Below are 21,205 nucleotides of genomic sequence, written 5' to 3'. Positions count from 1 at the left end.
CTGTAAATAACATTCAAAAAATGTAAACGTTTTCAAAGATTCTCACATTTTTCTGTTATTCTGTCTTTTGAGCGATGGCAGATTGAAGCTGCTCAGCGTCAGACTGAGGTGGAGGGAATGAGCGCTCTTGCTCAGCAGATTGTAGAGGACGCTCACGTCAGTGGTCGGATCAGTACCAGGGTTACCCAGCTCACTGCACGCTACCATGCTTTGCTACTACAGATACAGGCAAGTCATTAATAGTTCACCCACATTTCTATTGAAATATAATTGTGAACATTTTGACCCTGTCTATCTAAAGTAATTTTTTGTGATTTATTGTTTTCTACATAAAATCATCCTACATAATCTAAAGAGCATTCTGTGAAAATATAACCTTGATGTCTTTAATATTGACTCAGTAAGGCCATGGCAAAGATTGAAATCAATGTAAAATCAATGTTTCTAATTGAAAATGATGTTTCTAACTATAGCCTGGATTTCAAAGCTGGGTCACATTCACACAAGATTTTTTTTATTTTTACATTTTTAGGGCCAGATTTACTAACAGCTTGTGCTAGCGCAAACATCATTTTGTTGATAAATAACGACTGTCGGGAAAAGGTGTGGTCTAGTTATTTTTGTGACTGACCTTATTGCATATCCATTTCTAGGAGTTTCCCTATCAGACGCAAAATTTATTGGAGGAGAGTATTTAAGTGATTTACTAATGTTTGCGCATGTGATATAACTGGTATTTGCGCCATTATTTAATGCCGAAAAAAGCATGTCTTAAATTATTTTGAGCTTGAAATGGCTGCAGTTTTTGCTGATAGTAGAGGCATAACAGAGATCAAAGAGTGTGGTACAAGACAGTGTTTTTTTTTAACATGTAACAGTTTATTTGAAATGCTAGAGGAACATATTATTCAAAAATATTGTTTTTCCAATATTTGCTGGAGGAAATCTTATTGTAAACGTTTTTTGTCCTCCAGTTCTTTTCATTGTACTATGGCTTCGTTAGCTGGGATTTCTCACCCTTCATTTTCAACTCAAGCGCATCAGGTGTTAGTAGATCACCTGCACATAAGAATCATCAGCTCTGCTTATTTGCAACCCTGAACTAATTTGCGCTGCTCATGGTAGACTGCTTGGTCATTTCAGAAATCAGCTTTTGCGCCTGTGCTATTTAATTTGCGCATTTTTTGTAAATAACCTGCTGATATTACCACTTCCATCTGAGCTTTTTTGGAATTGCGTTTATTTGCCCTGTTTAGTAAATCTGGCCCTTCATGTATTATTTGTAATGCATGTTGCATGTGTAATGCAATTGCATTGTGAAAGGCAACCAACACATTTTTCAAAATGTACTTTAAGTTTGTGGAGAGATATTCTAATTTTTGGAATGAGTAAATGATGATGTAAACTGTACCTTTAATGCTTTTTACTTACTGATGTCAGAGAATTATGCAGTATCATTCAATATATGAAGAGTTTGGTTCCAAAATGCGATAAATGCCATTTAAAAAAATATATTTACAGCCAAAATCAGTAAAGGTCAGTATTAAAAAGTCAATTCTTCATTTTACGCAAAATCCAATATACGTTGTGTTATTCTGTCATCTTTTCTCCCTTTTTTCCAAACCGCGACAAAGCCAGTCCTCCTTCTCTGCAGAATTCAATAAATCTGCTTAACCAATGACAGCGCACCATTCCATGCATTGTAAATAATAATGGTGGTGCTTTAAATACACACAAAATCCTAGTTTTCCTCATATACTTTGTAGTTCCTGATCAACAAACAAACAAAAACATATTAGTAAAGGTATTGATAAACCTGTGGTGGTTTTCTGTGGCAGGGAAGAAACGTAAGCCATCAAAATGTAATAATTTACGTGAGAGGCACATGGGCGAAGGGAAAATGCTGGCTGTTGCTTGTTCTCACACGACAGCTCAAGCTTCTGTCATGCTTACACATTGACCCCAGGGGATCTTATGAAAAACTTTCCATTATTTTACACAAAGTCAACAAAAATTGAGCAGGACCAAAACATTTTACAGCTGATCGCTGTCAAAAAAGTTCAGCGACGACGTCCCAATGATGACAGCAGCAAAGACAGTGTTCTTAATATGACAAAGTAAGTGTTTGTGATTAATGCCATTAATGTTTATTTTTTTTATCAATGTATACCACTAGTCAACTAAATGAATATAACATGACAAAGATGAATGCACATTTATATATTGATTTAAAGCATTTTGAAAAAAAAAACTTGGAATAAATCTTTGAAAATCAGATTATGGATTTTAATTTTTAATTTTATTATAACCTAAAGATGCTATGTGAAAGTTTGTAATAGAAAATAGTGGTTTTCATCTTGTCACTTTCTTGGTATAGAAAACAAATTTTTACCCCAATTTGTCAAAATGGATATATTGCGTTTTGGAACCAAACTCTTCATGTATAGTCCATATTTGTATGCCACTGCACCTCAATCAAAACTTTTGTAAAAAACACTATAAATCACATCCTTCCGTATGTATTATGTATGTATAATAGTGTCTGTTTAGTAAAACATTGGTGTCATTGACTCACCCTCTACTTTGCTGCCAAAACACACTGATGAGTCTAATTCCACAGCCGTCTAAACTTTGGAAGCTGTCCAGCGAGGTAAACCAGCTCTTGTTTATTTCCATACTCCCTCTAGGAGGACAAAAATAAAAGCAGTGGTGGAAAATCAATGTCTCTTCCACGGCGAGACCTAAGCTTGTAATTAAACAATATACGAGCCAATCTTGCCCATCAATTGGTGCTGCTGTTTCATGGCAACAGAGGAATTGTTTTTAACACTTGCTCTAACACCTCTCCTTTATGCCTGCTTCTGTCTAACATGCATACATACACACACACACACGCAAGCAGTGACACAAAAGAAAGGATGTAATTATTCTGTGAGAAACAACCGGCCATTGCGTGTGCTTCAGCGAAGGTCCATTCTATATTAGTTGCGTGCTCAGCACAGCGAAAAGCGTTAATTGGTGCCATGCTCGTGAGGGATCTGCATGTCAAGTGAAGAATGTGGTAAAATAGCTCAGCCCTTAAGCCCCCGCAGCGAATGGTCACGAGTGTGCAACATTGGATCAATCAAAACACTACATGCTGCTGTTATAGAGAAAAATGAGTGTTCTGGACAATGAGCCTTTCAAATTGTCTCCTTTGTCATTTAGGAGACCCTCAGACAGCTCCAGGAGGAGACGCAGAGCGTCACAGAGGCTCAGAATGCCCTCAGGATCTTCTCTGATTGGCTGAGTGGTGCAAGGAAGAATTTTAATTTTTTTACTGAAGAAAATGAGGCCCTTGACCGCGTCACCATGGAAAAGAAGATGAAGAGGCTGGAGGTATGGAATGAATAAAGCACTACGTTACTGTACATTACATTTCTGTAACTTTGACATGCATACAGGCTTTAGACTTCTACATATATTCCATTATTTAATTCTACTTGGACAAATTTTATTAGATTTGGTTCGTCATTTATAAACAGACTACAAGCTCTGTACATGTAATTGACACAATCACTAACTCAAAAGCCCAGACTGACACATCTAGACATATATTTTCTATGTATCTATATACTTCCATACAGTATGTACTTAATACACACTTGATACACTTAATATAGACTATACATTTAAACATACAGTACATACAGTATGTGTTTGAGTGTTTTTGATTTGATTTAACTTTAATTCGTCTTGGTCTTACTCAGTCAATATCTCAGTCAATAAAGATATAAAGGTTTTATGTTCTTTGCATTTTGTAGGATGATTTTATAGAAAACAGTAAATCACAAAAAATGACTTTAGTTGGGTTTGCACAGGGAGGGTCACATATATACAGTGGAGGAAATAAGTATTGAACGCGTGAACATTTTTTTCAGTACATACAGTATATTGCCAATGAGGTTATTCACATTAAATTTATACCAGACATCAGTATTAACTCATCAATTAACTAACCCAGCTGAAATATTTTGCACAGATAGGAAATATAATTTGGCGCATCACACGGCTAATGCAAGGCGAGAAGTTGTGGCTTAAATGTGCATATTTACTTTTTTTTTTGATGAAAATAACAATCGTTTTGATAGATAAGACCCTTATCCCTCGGTTGGGATTGTTAGAGTCCTTTGAAACTGCAATTTTAAACTACATTGAAATTGTAAACTGTTGGGGTCCATAAAGTCTATTAAAATGAGAAAAATCCTAAAAAAAAATTTCTTAAAAAAAAAAAATTCTTCTCGAATGAACAAAGAACGACATTTTGGATGACATGGGGGTAAGTAAATTATCATGATTTTTTAAGAAAGTGGAGTATTCCTTTAATACTGATGTCTGGTGAAAATTTCACATGAATAACCTCATTGGAAATAAATGTACTAAAAAATGTCAACGTGCTCAATACTTATATCCCCGCCTGTATATATATTATAAAATAAAGCTGAACAGATGAACTGTATTATGTGGTTTAGAGCTATTGATTTGCCCTGATTGCGCTTGCGGACACACACACACACACACACACACACACACACACACTACAGACTTTTACTCTCAATGGGCCTGGCACAGTTTTGTGCCCATATTTGAGACTGTAAAACCAGTGCATGTATGTGTGTTCACAGTCTCTTTGTGTTGACATATTGATTATATCTGAAAAAGACAGAGCAAAATTGCTTTTGTGCAACTTCACCCTACGTGCACACATACACACACACATCCACCTCACGTACTCCCCCACTGTGAGATCTGAGATGAAGGAGCGGCCTGTCTGTGGAACCTGCTGGCACAGACTGTGTAATTGATGCAATGCCCTAACAGCGTCAGCATCACATACACACATGCATGCATATACAGTGCCCACATCCACTGCTAATTTGGTTTAGGCTTATATAATAGAGCCCATGTTGTAAAATCAATGGCAGTGCACAGACGTTAAGAGCAAAGTCACATGATGTTGTTTTATACACACATGTGTGTGCACTCTGCTAAATGGCAGCAATATATTTCTGAAGTAATAACCATCCAATTAAATATACATTTCTTCCACAGTCCAGTTCGTGTTGTTCTGTAGCCCAATTATCTTTCCTCTTACATCGTTCTGCATCGGCGACTTTTCACTTTTTCTTTTTTTGCGCTTGGAGATCATCATTAAAACATTGGGTCTCCTTTCCCTGTCAGTAGCCCAGCAGTAGCCGCAGATTCAGCTGCCGACAGCCTCCCATGTACTACTCTTTATACAGCCAACAGTCTGATATCATATCAAGATACTTAAAGGTAAAAAGCTAAAGAGAGTAGGAGGGGCTGAATTTTCTTGTTGCTGGGGAAACCCCGCTGTGCCAGCCTAGATAATTGGGACTTCCTCTCATATCTCTGACCGCGGCTGTGCCAGGGCTCCGCACACAGGTGTCAGGAGCCTGGCAGGCTTCAAAGCACTCATCAGAGGTCCACTTCAGAAGTGCACACTCACAACCTGAAACTTACATGAAAAGAGGAGATCAGAGCCGTCATGAGCAGGACATACCTGTCTTGGTTGCACACTGGGGAAGGCCTACAGTGCACATCTTCTCTTTGGCTTCCTAAATTACAGATTTTTTTGTTTGTTTGTTATTGTTCTTTTTGTTCGCTTTGTGTTGTCTTAAAAGAAGAATTTTAAGGAATATATTTTGCAGTCTCTACAGGGGGAGATGGATCATGGTCATAGCTTGCTCAAAACCCTTCGGGAACGTTCAGAGCAGGCCGTATCATTTCTGGATGACCCTGGAGCATCTAGGCTAGAGAGGGATGTGGAGACGGGGCGATCACAACTTGAAGAGGTTATACTGGGGCTACAGGAAGAACATGCAACTCTGGAAAGGAGCATTGTGCTCTATAAAGATTTCCAAGAACGCTACAAGAGTCAAATGCAGTGGCTTAGGGAGACCCGAGCTCTGCTCAGCTCCACCGTAGAACCCAGGGCAGAACTTTACCAGAGAAAAGCACAGCTGGCTAAATATAAGGCAGGAGTTTCCATTTTGTGTCACATTCAAAATCTTTTGACAGCTTTGTTAATAAATAATGCACAATCTTCTGTTTGTAAATGTTTTTGTTCATTTTGAATTTTGTGCCGGATGTGTCCAGGCTGTGGAGCAGACGTTGCTGTCGCGTGATTCAGCCGTGAGCTTCGTTCTAGAGAAAGGAGAAACTCTGCTGACGCTCCTCCACTCCCCTTCCGTAACAGACAACCTGACTAGATTACAGACGGACTATCAGGAGCTGTGCTGCTCGGCACGTGTAAGTGCACATTTGCAGCAAAAGTGCTTTACCCAAAACTAAATTCGTAAACATACGGGTAAAGCATTTAACACTTAGTCTAATATTTTCACATGCTGATCATGCTAGAGAATCTTCAAGATGCTAGCAATTTAAAACTAAATTATATTTAGGGGTGAAGTACTTGGCCCCTTAAAGGTGACATAGAATGATTGAACGGGGTATTTATCCTTGTTCTGTGATGTGACATGTAGACAATTTTTTTGTTTAGGTCTGTAATGCCTTAGAAGCTTCCTAAAAATCTCTCTCAGATAGCTTTATTAGCGTGGGGGATTTTAAACAAGTGGTTTTGCACCTATTTGGCTCCCCCTACTGGCTTAACTTGCAATCTCATTACTGATTGGCTGACTTTGCTGCCACTCAAAAAATGTAGCCAATTATTTTAAAGTGGAGCGGCAGTGAGATGCCTGTGATGTCATAAGCATCAGTTTTTCAGATTGGGTTGTTTTCTGGCTGACATTTCTAAAAGAGGAATTTCTATGAGACTGAGATGTTTAGCATGTCTAGCACTTTTTGTATGGTCGTGAATGCGGGTAGACTACCATTATTCAACAAAGACAAGGTAAAAATGTTTTTTTCATTCTCTGTCCCCTTTAAGCTTTTTAATATTAATGTGGAAGCGTTTTGTGCTATTTCCTAAAAGATGGCATCCACTAACTGTGTAGTCACTTCAGTGTTATAATCCATATAATCCATCACATGCTTGCAGCTGTCGGAAGTCGCAAGGCCATTTCAAGCTTTGTGTTTATTATAGCTGCTTTAGTTTGAGTGCTTGCAAATGTCTTAACCAATTATATGCTTGAAATGTACTTCCAAAGACCCATGTTCAAAGACTGGAGGGCCATGTGAAGAAACAAGAAGCGTACCACAAAGAACTTCAGGAAATCGAGCGCTGGCTGCTACAGATGTCCAGCCGGATGGTGACACCTGACCCATCATCGAGCGCTGGCCTGGAAGCTGCCACACAGCAGCTAGCCACACATAAGGTGACCAGTAATAGGGCTTTACGGAAGAGCAATATACCGCAAATAACCAATAAGAAACCCACAGTGTTTACCTGAATAAAAATGATTTTCTCTCCTGTCTAAGGCTTTTATCGATTTGTACAGTAGGGAGTTACTTTTGGATGAGGACTCACGTGAATTTGTTTGCACATATTGTCGCCTCATTTCAGGCTATTATGGAGGAGATCGCAGGCTTTGAGGAGCGTCTGGCTGTGCTGAAGGAGAAGGGAGAGGAGCTTTTGTCCGGTTGCAGCGATCGCCTCCAGGCTCGACTTCGCCAGCAAATACAGAATCATCAGCAGGGTGCAAAAGACAGCTACTCAGCCATCTGCAGCACTGCCCAGCGTGTGAGTCCTCTTGCCAACACACCATAACTAGACCTACATTGTTTGTGCTCAAACATTGGATAAATATAGACCTAGAGTTTTTTATGACTGTGATTCGGGTAAAAAGTATAGCATTATTTCCCCACTGATTTATTTGTAGTTAATTCTTCAACACTGTGAGCTAAAGTTTTAGTGGTCATTATTATTTATGTATAATTTTTAGTTATTATTCCAGTGTCATTTTGTGTTTTGCGATTTTCCAGCATACTCAAGTGTGCCAATTTATTTCTGCACTGCCAAAACCTCCAGATTATTTTAATCCACCCTGTCTGGCTTCCTATTGGCACCAACTGCAGTGTTGACAAAATACTCCAATGCATTTGTATTTTAAATCAGACTAGATCAACCCTTTCCAGGCGGTCACTAAACCGGAGAGGCCTGGCAATGAAATTCTATTGACATATTGACTCATGCATACCAGCATCATTTCGAAAAGACCATCAAAAGGCACTGAAACATCATTTCTCAATGAAAGCGTATCATTAAAGCTGATGGAAATGAAAGCGAGCACAACCCCCCATTAGCAAATCGTCACTCCCTCCCTACAGCTCTTGCTGTATCCCATCAAAAGCTGCCACCTGCTTTCTACTAAGAACCCTAATCACATGCACCCCTAATATGGCAACCGATAGCCACTCTCTGCCATCTGACGCATTGCCTGCTCAGTCGCTTCCGTACGAACCACCCAGTCTATTAATACCTCACCCCATTCACAGTGCCAGTTTTATTTTGCCCATCAAACCCAAATCAGTCAACACAACCTCAGACACTAATACAACCCCTCCTTTTCTATTTACTAGTTTTGACCCCCTGTGAATGTCTCGTGCCAAGCAATGCCAGAACAATGCCACCCTGTAAATCCCGCCACCTGGCAATCTGGTCAATGAGTTCCGCAGTCTGCACGTGCCCCGCCAAAACCTGCCAAAACTCGCCGTCTGCCAAAGCAAGCCGGTCTTTGCCTGCCCCCCGCGAGGGCTTTTGAATTAAGAATGTCAATCAGCGTCAGCTTTTCTTTTCACGGGATTAGAGATGCCAAAGCATTCAACACCTGTCAAATGGGCTTTGCTTTATTTTGACCCAGGGTGTCCCACTCTTGTCATTTTTCTCTTAAATAGGCTGTTAATATCTGTCATAGTGTTATTAAACAGTTAAAATACACTGTGATTTTTTTCCTAGTAAATGGAACGTGTAATGTTATATTATGATTTGCCTCAGGTTTTAATGATATTGTTTGTATTGTCCCCATTTAAATGTTACAGCATTTTGGGGGGGGGGCATTTTACCTTAATTTCATAGACAGTAGAAAAATATAAGGTAAGATTAAGGTACAAGATTGGCAAAGAACCTCGAAACGGGATTTGAACTCGGGTCATGGAAAGTACTTGTGCACCATAAAGTACAGGGGTGGGCATTCCTGGTCCTGAAGTGTGTGCAAGCGTGCTGTGCGTGAGGAAGAGTGACACCCCAGTACGTTTACTACTTATAAACATCATATCTAGTCAAACCGCATAACGACATCGCTACAAATACAGTATGGGATTAAAATAAGCGAAAGCTACGTTACCTTGTTTCATCGACGCTTGGTGAAACAGCAGTGGATGTTTTCGGTTCAGATGCTGAATGTAATGTAATGATAAGAATGTAATGATCCCAAACTTTAGACATTCTCTGCCGTTTAGGGACATATTTACTCTCCGCCATCGCGCCAACCAAATTCAAAATGTATCACGCGCTATGATGTGCTTCCTGAACATTGAACAACAGTCCGTGTGAATCAGATCTCGGCGCGTGTAGTGCGCGTCATAGGAATTTAACGAGGCTTCAAGGCATAATTTTTCCCTCAAGGAATTTTTTTAATCGAGTTAATCGAGTAACTCAATGAATCGTTTCAGCCCTAATCCAAAGTGCCTTACAGTGTATTAAAAATGACTGGGAACCCATGACCTTTGCATTGCTAGTGCCATGCTTGAGTCACACTATATTCAATGTGGTTTTGAACCAAGCACACTCTTTTTGTTTGTACAGGTGTATCAGAGTTTGGATCGGGAACTGCAGAAGCATGTCAGTGTTCGTGATACTTTGCAGCAGTGTCAGCAGTGGCTTTCAAATGTGCATGAGGAGATGCAGCAACCTGTGCATACACCACACTGCCTACAAGAGGCCTTGGCACAGGTATACATAACTACATATCATTTTAATTTGTATATGTAGCTTAGTCTTTTCATAATGAGTACATTTGAAAGCCAGAAAACTAAACAGTATATACCACAGACTGTAGTACTGTATATCTTATTTGGTTACTGGGGGTTTCTTAAATCCCCTATTAGATGAAGCAAGATCGAACTCTACAGGAGCAGGCTAGTACATACTTGCAGCTGGTGTGCTCCTCCTGTGATCTATCAGATGGAAAGGTGCAAGAGACGGCTGCTGAGATCCAGGAAGTCAAACTTCAGGTGAGCAACTCATGGCTGGTCTACTCTTTTTAAATCTATATACTTTAAGGCATTAAATGCTTTAGGCATGCAAATGTGTTTTTCTTTATCTGTTTACCAAATACATTTGTTCAACTCATTTAGAATGGTTACATACTGTATACAGAGTAATCTTACGGAATGGTTATGTAAATAAACATTAAACAGTTTGTCTTTAGATATACACTTAAAAAACTGAAAATATACTGATAAACTTTCACCTGAATCAGATTGAGGAGAGGATGTTAGAATCCCAGGATCAAGCAGACCGCTGGAGGGAGATCAAGGACTTGCGTTCTAACCTTGAATGTCGTCTCCTTGAGTCTGAACAACTCCTTCAGAGCCTGTTGAGGAGGCCAGCTGAGCTTGAGCCAAAAGTTGCCCAAAATCAACTGGAACAGGCTCAGGTAAGCAAGAGCTTTGTAACCAAATGACAACCTTGTGAAGACATAAACGAGAACCCATTTTAACTGAATAATGCTTGAAGACATTATTAGCTTTTTTCACATACAGTGTTTGTTCATTAGATTGTCAGTGGCGGCCTATTGTGTATTGCTGAAAGCTCTCATGACATTTGCCCCCTGTTACATATCCTGGCAGGAAGCTTGATTCATTAATAAAGATTTCTCTCCAGATTACACGTGTGTTGTAATTACAGATGTGAAAATTGATTTGTCAGTGCCTGTAATAACAGCGTCCAGGCAGACCCCTTCATTGTGTGTAAAAATAAAAGATATTACTATCTATAAATGTGCTAAGAATCATCAACAATAGAATGAATGAAATCCTCAATTACCTTAAAGCTCAATCTCTGCCAGCAGCACATAGCATCGTCAAGAGATGTCCATTTGGCAGGATATCAAATAAAGACAGGCAGCATTTAATAATAACACCCTGTATTACTTGTCACAAAGGACTTTATCCAGGAGATGCGAGCCAGGCAGGTTGAGCTGACCCAGTTGAGAGAGAGCATTAATAGGCTAACGGCTGGTCAGGAATCCCCGGAGCTTATGGAAGTTGGACGTCTGCGCTGTGCTTGGCTGGATTTGGGCAGACAGGCTGCACAGCTGCTGGAGCAAAAGGAGGAGGATCTACTGAGGAGTGGGGACTATCATGACTGCATGTGCATGGTGGAGGAGTTATTTGACCATATGTCCAAAAAATGGGATCAATTAGCCAGGCATGAAACATTCACTTTCAAAATTAGTAGGACATATTAACTCTTGATAGTTGCCATGTGTTTTTGTTGATCCCCTGTACTTCTTTTTTAGGGGAGACATTGAGAGCACAGCTGAGTGCCTTGATGCCTTAAAGAAGTTATCTACAGACTTGCAGGACCAGAGATGTGTCCTAGATGATCTGAGAAATAATAGGCATGGGATACTGCCTCGTCTGAGCTTAAGAGACAGAGACCTGGTTAAAGAGCAAGTGGGTTACCTGGAGCAACGGTGGACCCAGGTGGAATCGCTCGTTCAACAGAAAATCCAAGATTCAACCCAAACGCTAGAAGAATTGGGTCAAATTGAGGACCGTCTGCGGGAGGCTCACGAGTGGGCAGAATTGCAACAGCCATCCCTGTCTGAGGTGCTTAAGACCAGCCCCCCTCCAGACTTGGCCCAAAGCTTTCTGTTTAATCACTTGAGCTTTTGTGGAGAACTGGAGGTCAAGCAAAAGCTTCTGGCAGAGGCGGTTTCTGATGCCAACAGCCTGTCCTCTCGGCTAGGTTTTCATGAGAGAAGGAAGCTGCAGACTTTGGTCCAGGAAGCTCAGGCAGAGCTAGAATCACTTGGAACTAAAGCAGCCCAATATCGTAAAAGCCTCAGTAAAGTATTTACAGGACGGACACAGTTCCTTCAAGCCCTCGACAGGGCAACTGAATGGATCAAAAAGCAGGAGCAGAGGGCTCTAGCTGGTGATCATGTGGCACTCTTACCAAGCGTACTGAACAAGCAGGTGTCGTCTTGTAAAAATTTTACCAGCAGTCTAAGAGCGTATCAGGTAGAGCTGACGTCACTTTGGGCACAGGGACGAGAGTTGGTGAAGGATGCTACAGAGGAGGAAAAGAAGGAGACCCTTCAGAAGCTAGAGGAGTTACAAGTCATTTTTGAGAGCTCCTTGCAGAAGAGTACAGAACATCTACAGCATCTGGAGAAAGCGCTGGTCATTCGGAAGTACTTTCAAGTGGATCTGGACAGGATCTGTGAATGGCTGCAGCAGGCAGGGGTGGCCACATTTCCAATTATTGATCTAAGCAGGAATGATGAGGCCCTTCAGAACCAGTTGACCAAGTTTCACCAGCTTCTGGATCATGCTTCTGAGTATGAAAACCTTTTGCTTATTGTCCAGAGGACAGGACAAGAGATTCTTCCGACCTTAAATGAGGTGGACCATTGCTACCTGGATGAAAAACTCAATGGCCTTCCACAACAGTACAATGACATGCTATTGTTGGTCAGAGAGAAATGTGATAGGATTCAGCAAATGCTTTCAGAGCGCAAGGAATTTGAGTCCCTCATTGATGTTACACGTAAAGCTTTGGAAGAACTTAAGGACAAGTGTGATGCTTTGGAGAATCGGTCAGCCAATCAAAGTCTTGAAGAGGGAAAAAGACTGCATAACAGTTATGAAGATCTCCTTAAAGGTCTTGGTAATCTCTTTCAGGGATTAAAAGATCTTAGGGGTAAAACACAGAATTTCCTTAGCTTGGGACAGCCATATGCACCTGAAGTCATTGATCAGCTGGTTGGCCTTCATAGCAGGCTCAACCAGCAGATAGAATATAAAATGAAGGAATTGCAAAAAACTTTAAACTTGTTAGATAATCATAGAGGAGTTATTGAAAAAATGGATAATAGCATCACTACATTGAAGGAACAGCTTGATAAACTTGACTCAGAGGTCGGATCAGATGCCATGGAGAGATTATCTACATTATACAACCTATCAAAGGTCCTAGACGAAATTCATTTCTATCCAGATGGTCTCATAGTGCAAACTGAGGACCTCAACCAGCACTTTAACCCAGAGACCCTTAAGACTCAGGTTATTTTCAGGGAGGAACAACTTCTTACCTTAAAGCAAAGAATTAATTCATACATAGACGAGTTTGAGAAATCTTTTTCGGAAAATAAGGATTTTCAAACTAATATAATAAAATCAATAGACTGGCTTAAGAATCTTAGGGATCAATTAAAAAGTCCTTTAATGTTTGAAGAAGCAAAAATTGAGCTTGTGCAGAAGGAGGTCAGGTCGCTATTGACACTTCAAGAAGAAATGAAATCTAGGTTTAGGGTATTAGATGCTATAACTTATGAAGAGAAACAGAAGTACATCAATAATCAACAGCCATTTCCAAAGCTCTTTGAAACTACTTTAATGGATGTTCCAAAACTGAAGGCTGAGATTCAACAAACTTTCAGTACCAAACAGGTAAGATTAGATTTAATCCTTACATATTGCATATATATTAGAATTTTTAATGCATTGCAGAATGCAAACTGTATTTCTTTAAACTGTTATGTTTATCATCAGGTGGCATTGCAGTCCATTCTAGCCCTGCTTCAGAAATACCAGCATGCCTTGCATTGTATCCAGCAGTGGTTTGAGGATGCTGGTGGTCTACTGGAGCAGGCTCCCTGTAAAGTCGACCTGGAAAAACATCCAAACTGTCTTAATGACTTAGAAAAAGTGACAGCCCAGGAACAGACTGTGAAGAACATGGTGCAGGAAATGCAAGCTTTAATCCCTCAGATGAATGACTTTTTGAGCCCTACTGTATTGAAGCAAATCCAGCAATATTTTAATGAGTCTTATCACAAGACCGCAGAAATCCTTGAGCGGCTGAAAGATCGTCAGGACAGCTTGCAACGGTAATGCTAAGGAGATTGTAGCTTGTGTATCTGCCTTGTTATGTTAACAGTAATATGACAAACATTTCCTATATTGATTTAAAGACATATATGTATACACCTGTTGTTTTGATAGATGCATAGCTCAGTCAAGATTAATCCAGGAAGAGATCGATGAAGTTATCAGACAGATGAGTGAAGTTGAGAAAAGGATGGAAGATTTTACAACGGCCAATGCAAACTCTGTACAAGAGGCAGGAGACAAGCTCTGCTCGTACCAGGTCTGTAGCAAGCATGTAATACACAGAATTTGGTATGCATCAAGTTTTTATTAGGGTTACTTACAATGTCCAATGTTTTTTCTACAGGGAATTGTTTCACAAGTTCAGGGTTTTGAAGACACGCTGAATAGATTAAAAGCACAGGCAGCACAGTTTGATCCCCTTGCCATAAACAACACTTTATCACAGTCAGTGTGTTCATTGGGACATCGATGGACTCGCCTTTGCAGTGTTGCTAAAGCCCAGGAAAAAGTCCTCAAGGACTTTGCACATAAATGGAGATGCATCAGTGAGAAGGTATTATTTAAAGGACTTAACCAAAGAAATGCAGTTGTGCAAATCAGGGACAGGACTTAAACAGACTAAAATATATTAAATGAATATTTTTTTTAAATATTTTTTAAAAATATTTTTTAAATAAAATAAAATAGCATATACAGGTACTGGTCATAGAATATCATAAAGTTGATTTATTTCACTAATTCCATTCAAAAAGTGAAACACAGACTGATATATTTCAAATGTTTATTTCTTTTCATTTTGATGATTATAACTGACAACTAAGGAAAATCCCAAATTCAGTATCTCAGAAATTTAGAATATTGTAAAAAGGTTAAATTTTGAAGACACCTGGTGCCACACTCTAATCAGCTTATTAACTCAAAACAAAGGCCTTTAAATGGTCTCTCAGCCTAGTTCTGTAGGCTACACAATCATGGGGAAGACTGCTGACTTGTCAGTTGTCCAAAAGATGACCATTGACACCTTGCACAAGGAGGGCAAGACACAAAAGGTCATTGCATAAAAACTGGCTGTTCACAGAGCTCATTAATAGAGAAGCGAAGGGATGGAAAAGATGTGGTAGCAAAAAGTGTACAAGCAATAGGGATAACCACACCCTGGAGAGGATTGTCAAACAAAACACATTCAAAAATGTAGGGGAGATTCAGAAAGAGTGGACTGCAGCTGGAGCTGGAGCTTCAAGAACCACTACGCACAGACGTATGCAAGACATGGGTTTCATCTGTCGCATTCCTTGTGTCAAGCCACTCTTGAACAACAGACAGCGTCAGAAGCATCTCAAAAACAAAAAGGACTGGACTGCTGCTGAGTGGTTCAAAGTTATGTTCTCTGATAAAAGTAAATTTTGCATTTCCTTTGGAAATCTATGGGGTATTGTGAAGAAGAAAATGCAATATGCCAGACCCAACAATGCAGAAGAGCTGAAGGCCACTATCAGAGCAACCTGGGCTCTCATAACACCTGAGCAGTGCCACAGACTGATCAACTCCATGTCACGCCGCATTGCTGCAGTAATTCAAGCTAAAGGAGACCCTACTAAGTATTAAGTGCTGTACATGCTCATACTTTTCATGTTCAGTTGGCCAAGATTTCAAAAATCCTTTCTTTGTATTGGTCTTAAGTAATATTCTAATTTTCTAAGATACTGAATTTGGGATTTTCCTTAGATGTCAGTTATAATCATCAAAATTAAAAGAAATAAACATTTAAATTATATCAGTCTGTGTGTAATGAATGAATATAATATACAAGTTTCACTTTTTGAATGGAATTAGTAAAATAAATCAACTTTTTGATGATATTCTAATTATATGAACAGCACCTGTATAATGTACTAGAATATACTGTAGATTAGACCAGGGCAGGACAGGCAGTGGCCTGAAAATGATGTAATGTTTGGCAATGGCAGTCTATTACAGAAATAGCACAACATTATTATTCCGCTTATACAACGACTATCACAGATATTCATATCCAGGCATCCATAGCAATATGGAAAATGTTAGCAGTGATTACATTTAAAAGCGGCTTTATTTATTTTCAGCAGCACAACGTATTTGTGCCGTGTCTTTGAAACCTAACCCTATTTCATTGTTTGGCGGAGGTTATGACATCACCCGCTATGAATGAGTCATGGGTGTTGCAGAACTTAATGTAACACAGAGTTTATTATTCTTTGTTAAGAGCTCTTTAATGTCATGCGGTACAAGCATACTGTTAAAGCTGCTACAGTATATTGTGACTTCTGAGGCTGACAGCTTTACATTTACTTTTTTATTTATTATTGCGAATAAATAGTTATTACACTTTATTAATTTTTATACCTGTTTTCCTTTTAATAGAATTTGCAGTTAAAATATTCCATGCCTTTACAAATCTAGTTGAATAAAAGCCCAAATTATATATATAACATTTAGAGAAATATTTCTTATTTCTTTATATAGTAATTATAAGTAAGACCATTTTTTGGGGAGATTAACCCATCTTGCATCTCTGTCATTAGCTGGAGAAAATGCGGGCTGTGTCTGAGGACCTGCACAGTCGTGTTCCTGACAGCATGGTGGAAAAGGCCTCCAGTATGGCAGCACTGCAGAGCCTGCTGGAGTACCATGACTCATTCAGCAGAGAGGTGGAGAGAGAGAGTAGCGCCCTTACCCTCCTCAGACACCATGTGCTCAGCCTCTCCCTCCATCCTCACGCCATCCACCATGACCAGAAGACCCCTTGTCTGCAAGAGATTCAGAACATTCAGGAGAAATATGACAAGTATGAAAAATAAAATCAGACTAAGACATACATGGATTTATGTTATTCATACATCAGTTCATTCATCTAACCAGCCAACCATCCATCCATTGCTCATCCACCTAACCATCCATCCAGGCTTCTATCCATCTATCTACCGACCCATCCATCATTTATTCATCCAATTATCCATATACCTATCTATCCATCCAAGCAACCTTCAATTCATACTGTACACCAGTACATTCATCTATTTGTACATCAATCCATGCATCCATTCCTCCACACTGTGAACATTGTCACATATATTCAGGAAACATTTATTTAACAAATTATTAATTTTTGTACACTAACGGTTGTATTTTAAAGTATATATTTTTTGCACACAGTCTGTTGCAGCAGGTATGTGCTAGCAGGCAGCAGGTGCAGGTGGAGCTGTTGGAGCGGGAGGAGGTGGTGAGGGAGCTGGGCCTGTTGAAGGGCTGGATACAGGACACCCAGGGGCTACTGCTGAGTCCTACCGCAGACCTTGATACTTTGTTCACTGACCTGGAGGTATTGCAAAGAACCTAATAGTAATGGTATACACATAGTACTAGTGATGTATAGTATTTGATGTATTCTGCCAGGCTAATAATTGCAGTACATTTTGCAAAGAGGATCGAAATTGAATAGTAATTGTACCTGCTTGGTCGATTATCTTTAAGGGAATTTTGTAAATAAACTATCACCCACTGATAAAATTGCATAATATACAGATTTATGGTATAGATATACATTAGCAGATGTTGGATGTCAGTGTGTTGTGCATGTTTTTGTTATCTCTGACAGATGGCTCATGGAGGTATGCAGTCTCACCGGCAGACCCTGGAGCAGATTGCTGATCATCAGCAGATGAAATACCAGGACCTCCACGCTACCCTTCCTTCTGAGATTAGCACTCAGCTGGCAGAGGTCACACTGGCACTGGGTTCAGCAGAAGATCAGGTACCTTCATTCATACACCTACATAATCGAACACAATTTAATCTCATCTCGTCATCACATCACTGTCTGTTTCTCCTGGGTTCAGGTGCAGGCACGAGAAAGAGAGGTCCAACACAGCCGGGACATTAAGGAAGACATCCATTCAAGACTTCAGGATATTGCAAAAAAAGTCAAGCTCATTTCTTTGAAACTCAAGCAGAAGGCTGTGGATGTTGAGGAGGCTAAAGAAGAGACGGAAGTATGAATATGTTCCTGTAGCTAAATTGGTGGGGCATTGTGTTAGCATTGTAAAAGTCATGGGGTTGATTCCCAGTAAACACACATACTGAAATGTATACTCTGTGTATGTCATACTTTCCATGTATAAATGGAAAATCTTTTCTGGTTTCTAAAGTGTACACTTCTTGTATATGCCATTTTTTAACTTTGTTCTTTTGGTTTCTATCTCTCTTAATCCAGGCTCTGTTTGAGGAGTTGGAGGAGTGTGGTCGTGCTCTTTCTGAGTTGGACATTGTAGTGCGAGAGTTTGGGGAGCAGAACCCTCTGCTGGCCAAGCAGCTGAGCTTCAGCCTCAGCAAACTGAATGAGCTTCACGCTCAGACCAGCAGGCTGGCAGAGAAAAGAACCACAAGCCTTCACAAGGTCAGACATAATGCTTCACACGCATTAAATTAGCTTATTATACACAAAAAATGTGTTTGAGCATAATGTTACAGTATGTATGCAAGAGGATGTGTTGCTAAAATAAACACCTAGACTCCAAGAATAGACATCTTTATAACAGGATACATATATATTTCCATACTTAACTAATGTTTTTGGAACTCCAGATAAAATATTGTATATTTAAAGACCTTGGTGGCTAGGGATAGTTTACCCAAAAATGAAAATTCTGTTATCATTAACTCTCTTATCAGAAGCCCCATTGACTTCCATAGTAGGATAAAAGAATTCTATGGAAGTCAATGGTGCTTTTGATCGGTTTGGTTACAAACATTGCTCAAAATGTCTTCATTTGTGTTAATCACACAATTTTCATTTTTGGGTGAACTCAAGGGGTGTCAAACTCAATTTCATCCTGGGCCACATCAGCATAGCGGCTGCTCTTAAAGTGCCAGTTGTATTAATAAGACTATGAATGTATCAACTCTTTTATTTCATTGCATAGTTACCTCTGCATTCAAATACTACTGGTTTTGTTAATAACTCAATTAATACCTAGCTTTGAAATTAGAAGCCCAGGAAAAATAATGACAAAGTGTTTTTAAGTGTGCAAAAATGAGTTTAAAAATAAATGTGCTTGTGCTCTCTCCTGCAAGCATCAACATTATCACTCCTTAATTACATTAAATTATCAAAAAAGACTTTGGCGAAGGGTTACCAACCTTCCCGTATTACCCAGGACGTCCCGTATTTTATTCCTAATTTATTTGTCCTTAACAAGATGTCCCGCATCCCGTTTTTTCACTGCTGCGCAGATCTAACCAGTGGCTGATACACTGTCAGAAAAAAAGGTACAAAACTGTACCTTTTTTGTCGCTGGGGTGGTACCCCAAAGTACTGTTTTGTACCTTTACAGGTATATAAACATAATACAATGTTGCTTCTTTTGGGGTAGATTACTGTTCCTTAAGGATCTATTTTGTACCTTTAAAGGTACAGTTAACTGTTTTGTACCCCTAAAATTGTACCCCTATAAAATACTGTTCCTTAAGGTACACAAAAGGTCCTTAGATTATAATTTTGTACCCCATAAGGTACAACACTTAAATGTGTTTTATACCCAAAAAGGTACATTTTAGGGTACCACCCCAGCGACAGAAAAAGGAACAACTTAGTACCTTTTTTTCTGACAGTGTACATACTTTTTCAACTTCATGTGGTGCCACAAGAACCGAGAGGCAGATAACATCAAAATCCTGCAAGAGCGATTCGAGAAATCATAGAGAGGAGACTGCTATCAAAATGCTCTCGCGGTACTTTGATGTCACCCATCGGGCAGTTCTTGCGGCATCACAAGCAGCAACAGCAGCAGTGCTGAATCACGACACTTGAGAATGATCTCCAATACTTTTTATCAAATCACAATCAGTATACGTTTAAGAGGGTCAAACAATACGATTTCATGTTTTCTTTTTTTTATATAGTTGGATATTTAGGTGTTTGCGCATGAATTACATAGATCTGCATAGTTACAAAGTTCAGTCTCAATTCTGAAGAGATAGCTGATCCAGATTGGCTTAAAACGCCTCAATCTTAAATGCCTATTAATAAACCTAATGTATGTTGCCAAGGCATAAGAGTTATAAAATAATTTCTAATTAGGAGATTAGCTATCATTTTGACAAATGGATTAAATACGTATACACAAAACCAAATCCGCACTGCTGCGGCAGACCACCGTTTGTCCCGTATTTCAGAGTGAGAAAGTTGGCAACCCTACTTTGGCGGGACAAAAATTTGTTGTGGCGGGCGCTAAAAAAAATCAATCCATGAAATACTCTGAAAAAAATAAAACTTATTATAACAATAAAATAATTTGTAGCTCTTGCGGGCCACATAAAATGAAGTGGCTGGCCTGATTGAGTTTCACATTCTGCTTTAACTGTTTTTTTCACAAATGAACACTGTTCTTTGCAGTATCCTGTCTCCTGGTTCAACAACTTATGTCTTCACCTGTTTTCTCGATTCTAGGCTGAGAAGAACTTTGAAGAATTCAACGAAATGCTGATCTTAACTCTAAACTGGACAGAGAAAGCAGAGACTGTGGTCTCAGCCAACATCATGTGGAGTCCAGCCGCTCAGATGCAGGAGCAAATCAGAATCCACCAGGTTTAAGACCAGACTATAATCACATCAATATTGATCGCCTTAAAATAAGTATGGTAACCTTATCTTGTATCTCGACCAGGCCTTATTGCAAGAGTGGCAGGACATTCAAGGAGAGTTTGAGGGTCTGGTGGAGAGGGTGGGTTTACTAGGAGAGGTTGTACAGACCGATGCTCTCCACCATCAGGTGGGGGAACTGAGTAGACATGCTGAAGAGCTGCAACAGACTGCCAAAACAAGACTTCTGAACCTACAGGACGCAGCCAAAGTAATGCATGACAGCACATCACACTAAATCCAAATAATTGTTATACGATATTGCATTGGGTTAAAAGCGCATGCTTATGCACCCCCATTGCTAATCGCCCCTTGTAGGATAAATAAAACTGTAAACTCATTTATGGGAAACACTCATTTATAAAACAGTACACTATAAATACTCCAGCATACTCTATAAAATAATTTACTGCTTAAAAGATCAGATCTATTAAATATAAATGT

The 21,205-nt window shown here is 39.5% G+C and overlaps 1 protein-coding gene across 2 annotated transcripts in view; it reads left to right on the top strand.

Moving 5' to 3' along the window:
• Positions 1–21,205, top strand: part of syne1a (spectrin repeat containing, nuclear envelope 1a) — a 104,439-nt gene that overhangs the window by 29,600 nt on the left and 53,634 nt on the right. For both annotated transcript variants that reach the window (XM_065257006.2, XM_065257008.2), the window contains 21 exons: positions 73–228; positions 3,208–3,378; positions 5,712–6,038; positions 6,160–6,312; positions 7,170–7,337; positions 7,526–7,702; positions 9,767–9,913; positions 10,069–10,194; positions 10,443–10,619; positions 11,127–11,392; positions 11,484–13,641; positions 13,744–14,081; positions 14,197–14,341; positions 14,429–14,638; positions 16,647–16,909; positions 17,278–17,443; positions 17,720–17,875; positions 17,961–18,113; positions 18,335–18,517; positions 20,570–20,707; positions 20,787–20,972. In XM_065257006.2, coding sequence (XP_065113078.1) covers positions 73–228; positions 3,208–3,378; positions 5,712–6,038; positions 6,160–6,312; positions 7,170–7,337; positions 7,526–7,702; positions 9,767–9,913; positions 10,069–10,194; positions 10,443–10,619; positions 11,127–11,392; positions 11,484–13,641; positions 13,744–14,081; positions 14,197–14,341; positions 14,429–14,638; positions 16,647–16,909; positions 17,278–17,443; positions 17,720–17,875; positions 17,961–18,113; positions 18,335–18,517; positions 20,570–20,707; positions 20,787–20,972 — 5,964 coding nt within the window. The remainder of the gene's footprint in view (positions 1–72; positions 229–3,207; positions 3,379–5,711; positions 6,039–6,159; positions 6,313–7,169; positions 7,338–7,525; positions 7,703–9,766; positions 9,914–10,068; positions 10,195–10,442; positions 10,620–11,126; positions 11,393–11,483; positions 13,642–13,743; positions 14,082–14,196; positions 14,342–14,428; positions 14,639–16,646; positions 16,910–17,277; positions 17,444–17,719; positions 17,876–17,960; positions 18,114–18,334; positions 18,518–20,569; positions 20,708–20,786; positions 20,973–21,205) is intronic.

This window comes from Paramisgurnus dabryanus, chromosome 12 (genome assembly GCF_030506205.2).
Source record: "Paramisgurnus dabryanus chromosome 12, PD_genome_1.1, whole genome shotgun sequence".
In the NCBI taxonomy this organism is placed as follows: domain Eukaryota; kingdom Metazoa; phylum Chordata; class Actinopteri; order Cypriniformes; family Cobitidae; genus Paramisgurnus; species Paramisgurnus dabryanus.
This window is presented reverse-complemented; position numbering and strand designations above follow the sequence as displayed.